The sequence below is a fragment of the Salvelinus namaycush genome, chromosome 4 (assembly GCF_016432855.1).
Source record: "Salvelinus namaycush isolate Seneca chromosome 4, SaNama_1.0, whole genome shotgun sequence".
NCBI lineage: Eukaryota > Metazoa > Chordata > Actinopteri > Salmoniformes > Salmonidae > Salvelinus > Salvelinus namaycush.
This window is the reverse complement of record NC_052310.1, coordinates 59,539,351-59,544,610: the sequence shown is the minus strand read 5'-3', so window position 1 is coordinate 59,544,610 and position 5,260 is coordinate 59,539,351. Positions and strand designations below refer to the sequence as shown.

Below are 5,260 nucleotides of genomic sequence, written 5' to 3'. Positions count from 1 at the left end.
GCGAACATCTCTGGAGAAACCTTAAAATAGCTGTGCAACGACCCTCCCCATCCAACTTGACATAGCTTGAGAGGATCTGCAGAGAAGAATGGGAGAAACTACACAAATACAGGTGTGCCAAGCTTGTAGTGTCATACCAAGGAAGACTCGAGGCTGTAATCACTGCCAAAGGTGCTTCAACAAAGTACTGAGTAAAGGGTCTGAATACTTATGTAAATGTGATATTTATGTTTTTTTATTTGTAATAAATTTGCACAAATTTCTAAAAACCTGTTTTTGCTTTGTCATTTGGGGTAATGTGTTTAGATTGATGAGGGGGGGGAAACGATTTAATCCATGTTAGAATAAGGCTGTAACGTAATAAAATGTGGAAAAAGTCAAGGGGTCTGAATACTTCCGAATGCACTGTAAATTACAAAAATGTAAATGTAATAACTGTCATCGCTGAAATAATAATATTTTGTCAATTTATAGATTTGTTTAGTAATAGCCATTTATGAAATTTAGCATACCGGAACATATGTACTAATAAAGCAGTTAAAACTACTTTATGCCGTAATATTTTGTAGCCAGTCAAGCCCTCTAGAATAACATTTTTAAAGTGACGTATGAGAGGCAGAGGCACCGTGCCGAACTAAGGACGCTGCGGGAGGACAATCTTTTCTCCCTGTTCTGCTTTTCTCGTAAAAAAAAAGGAGAGGGGCTGTAGCTATGGAGGGGGTAACTGTAGGGCAGGTATTTGACGCCGAATGCATCCTCAACAAACGCCCAAGAAAGGTATGAAATAACGTATTTTATCATAATATGGAAACATTAGACCCTTTACAATTGTTTAACTCTTTCCCACTCTTATCATTTGCAGGGGAAGTTTGAGTATTTGGTGAAGTGGAGAGGGTGGTCGTCCAAGTGAGTAGCTATTTAGCAAGAACCTGGCTGAGCTAAACAATGACAATGTAGCACATGATTCCCCTTCAACCCCGTATTTATCTCATAGTTAGGCTATATTTACATTCATATGATAATATTCCCGTCGCATGTGGTTTTGGATAGACTGCAGGATGCATGGAAGAAAGATGATGGTGTTAGCCGTTTCGGAGTCTTGTTTTGTTTTCTTAAGCCCGAGCAGCTGATGATACGATGCCAAACCGGTATCTAGTAACGTGAGCAGGCATCCTCCTACTACGGTAGCGAACTCGAGCACCGGAATATGTGACGCCCACTATTTTCATGCACCGTGCTTGCGTCGTGATCGTTTACCAATAATGTGGCTGAATGTAAATAGTTGAGCAAACGCTCTAGTTTTATCCATTTACATTTAGGCTAGCCCTGAACAGCTACCCTCTCAAGATTTGCATTATTCAGACAATTTTCTTAATATTTTATTTAGCTACAACGTCAATTAGGACTATGTTTGTTTTTGATAGGATGCTACTATGTGTGACATTGCATCTGATAAAGGAGATAGCAGACTAGAAACAAATGGGCAGAGATTTAAGGATGTGACGTTTATGATTGCAATGTTTCTCTAGCTACTGTTCTGTAATAAACGGCTTTCTAATATGGGGTTTTCTTTACAGGCATAACAGTTGGGAGCCAGAAGAGAATATTCTGGACCCCAGATTAATGGCTGCCTTCCACAAGAGGTGTGTTATTAATATCATACTGGTTGATGTTTGACCAGAACATATTCATTCGTACTTATTGTAGAGCACTGTCCATGGTGTATTAGAGTTGCCCAGATCAAATGCATCCTTTGTTTCCTTCCTCCCATCCTTGAAGCTATAATTTATATCTGACATAACCAAATTGGTGAAATAATTGAAGTGCAACTGTAACAGTTTAGCTTTCGTCCATCCCCCTCGCCCCGACCCGGGCTCGAACCAGGGACCCTCTGCACACAGACAACTGACACCCAAGAAGCATCGTTACCCAAAAGCCGCGGCCCTTGCAGAGCAAGGGGAACAACTACTTCAAGGTCCTCAGAGCGAGTGACATCACCGATTGAAACGCTATTAGCGCGCACCACTGCTAACTAGCTATCCATTTCACATCGGTTACACTCACCCCTTTTTTGACCTCCTCCTTTTCCGCAGCAACCAGTGATCTGGGTCAACAGCATCAATGTAACAGTTTAGCTTTCGTCCGTCCCCCTTGCCCCGACCCGGGCTGGAACCAGGGACCCTCTGCGCACATCAACAACTGACACCCACGAAGGATTGTTACCGATCGTGCTACTAAGCCGCGGCCGTTGCAGAGCAAGGAGAACAACTACTTCAAGGTCCTCAGAGCGAGTGACGTCACCGATTGAAACGCTATTAGCGCGCAAACTAGCTAGCCATTTCACATCGGTTACACAACCCTTGCTTTTGGTTATTTAGTTATTATATTAGTAGTGACTCCAAGTAAGGAAGGATGTATTTTTAAAGTAGCAGAACATTGCTAGTGACTGTATCTGACGCCATGTGTGTGTACTTTCTGCAGAGAGCAAGAGAGGGAGCTACTGTTCGGTAAGAGAGGGAAGAGGCCAAGGGGGCGCCCACGGAAAATTCTGGTAATCAACACACTGTTGCTGCTATTCAAACGTATAAGATGTAGTCGTGACAACAAATGCAGTAAATTGACTTCCTTTTGTCATCTTGATTATAATCTCTTCCCAATGATTGCTTTCATTACATTTCCAAACAACAATAGTAGCAAGAATCCATTTGTTTGTTTGGATGATGAAGATACAATCCAACGTCACATGCATGGTTACATTACAAACCTTTCTGTCTCTATTTCTTTAGGAACCAGAGCCAACTGAAACCAAATCCGACCGGTCCTCCTCATCCTCTTCATCCGGCCTGTCCTCCTCTCCCTCTGCCTCTTCCTCAGAAGAGGAAGATGAAGACCATGGGAAGAAGGCCAAACCAGGTCCTCGGCGCCTCAACCTCCAGCCTGTCCTCCAGACGAGGCCCCATATTGTGGTGGCCAATCAGGAGCCCATCCGGAAAAAGCGCGGGAGGAAACCGCTGCTCCCCGAGCTGAGGGCTTTGAGACAGGCAAATACCCGGCCGCCCCTGCCTCCCCCTCCTCTTTCTCGCCACCACCAGGTCCTCAGGCCCCCCCGTGAGCCCCCCAAAGAGGAACCTCGAGGGGGGGTGAAGAAGCCTCTACAGCCGGCCAGTTTCACCTACACCAGCCTGAGCGCCAGCCGGGGCTCCAGAGATGAGACGGCACCCCAGCGGGCTGCTGGAGGGGCCTTCTTCCAGGCAGGGGCCTCCAAACCTGGGCCGCTGAACTCCATATGGTCGGGTCGCTCCATGTCGACCATCACCCCCTCCTCTCCATCCTCCTCTTCTTCTCTCAGCAGACCTCCCCCACCTCACAGTAAGGGATTGTCAGATCTGAAGCGCTCCCTCTCCGTCTTCGACGCCGGCAACAGCAGTGGCCGAGCAGAAGGGCTTAAGGTGGCGTCCTCTGTAAAACCAGGGGTGTCTACATCAACATCACTTGGTCTCCACAGCTCCAAGACCTCCAGCGGGTTCGGTGGCTCTCCGGCGGCTTGTAGCCCAGCTCAACGCTCCCCAGCTGGGCAGAGGAGGCAGCAGGAGAGCCCTGGAAGTCAGGCGGTGGTGGTGGTTCAGCAGCAGGGAGCCAAGCCCTCCTCCTCTCCACCTCTCTCGGCTAGAGACCGCATCAGTCAGGCCCTCAGCCTCCGAGCTCTCAACCTGCAGAGCGTCAACAAACGGGCGCCCGGCAATGGTCTCCAGGGATACGGAACCTCCGGCACCACTGGAGTTGCAGTTTCAAGGTCGAGCCTGAGAAGCGGTGCCAGCCAGGCAGGAAAAGGAGCAGGAGGAAGCATTAAAGAGATGCACACATCGTCTGGGCTAGACCAGAGCCTGGCGTCCGGAGGGTTAGGGGCAGGGGTGCTGCGCTCTGGAAGCATTCCACAAGCCAGAGAGGAGAGGGGGGAGAGAGGGAAGACCACAGGGGCAGAGACTGAGAGAGAGATGGACAGCAAAGGGCCAAGGGGTGTAGGGAGCGGTAATGGAAGATTGGAGAGAGGGGGGAGTGCACAGGGAGGTATGTCGTCGGCCGGGGGAGGTGGATCAAGCGCGGCTAGAGAGGAGGACAGGAGGTCAGAACAGAGCCTTAACGAGCGGAACTCCCGGAGCATCGAGAACTCTCGGACCCTTAACGAGCTCAGCACAGGTGACTCAGATGACACCAGCAGCAGCGAATCAGAAGAGCCCGACTCCTCCCCTTATCCCAACAACAACGGGCCCCGCCTGGTCTCTATGGAGACGGAAATGGAGACGGACTGGCGGCCGGCACTTAGCCTTCTAGAACACGTGTTTGTCACGGACGTCACCGCCAACTTCGTCACAGTAACAGTGAAGGAGTCCCCAACCAGTGTTGGGTTCTTCAACGTCCGCAATCCCTAAAGCCTGTCCATGTACACTACTGTTCAAAAGTTTGGGGTCACTTAGAAATGTCCTTGTTTTTGAAAGAAAAGCTACTTTTTTTGTCCATTAAAATAACATCAAATTGATCAGAAATACTGTGTAGACATTGTTAATGTTGTAAGTGACTATTGTAGCTGGAAATGGCAGATTTTTTCAAATGGAATATCTACATAGGCGTACAGAGGCCCATTATCAGCAACCATCACTCCTCTGTTCCAATGGCACGTTGTGTTAGCTAATCCAAGTTCATCATTTTAAAAGGCTAATTGATCATTAGAAAACCCTTTTGCAATTATTTTTGCACAGCTGAAAACTGTTGTCCTGAAAACTGAAGATCTTGTACAATGCTTTGTACTACCCCCTTCACAGAACAGCGCAAATTGACTCTAACCAGAAAAGAAAGAGTGGGAGGCCCCGGTGCACAATGTGAGCAAGAGGACAAGTGCATTAGAGCACAGGTGTCAAACTCATTCCACGGGGGGCCGAGTGTCTGCGGGTTTTCGCTCCTCCCTTGTACTTGATTGATGAATTAACATCACTAATTAGTTAGGAACTCCCCACACCTGGTTGTCTAGGGCTTTATTGAAAGGAAAAAACAAAAACCTGCAGACACTAGGCCCTCCGTGGAATGAGTTTGACACCCCTGCATTAGAGTGTTGAGAAACAGACGCCTCACAAGTCCTCAACTGGCAGCTTCATTAAATAGTACCCGCAAAACACCAGTCTCAACATCAACAGTGAAGAGGCGACTCCGGGATGCTGGCCTTCTAGGCAGAGTTGCAGAGAAAAAAACGATATCTGTCCGTGTT

At 47.9% G+C, this 5,260-nt stretch overlaps 1 protein-coding gene across 1 annotated transcript; it reads left to right on the top strand.

Annotated features, from left to right (window-relative positions):
* The first annotated feature begins 711 nt into the window (after positions 1-711).
* Positions 712-4,461, top strand: LOC120045672 (chromobox protein homolog 2-like). Its single transcript, XM_038990607.1, has 5 exons — positions 712-777; positions 863-906; positions 1,578-1,643; positions 2,482-2,551; positions 2,787-4,461. The coding sequence occupies exons 1-5, from the start codon at positions 712-714 to the stop codon at positions 4,428-4,430; spliced, it is 1,890 nt and encodes a 629-aa protein (XP_038846535.1). The 3' UTR covers positions 4,431-4,461.
* The last annotated feature ends 799 nt before the right edge of the window (positions 4,462-5,260 follow it).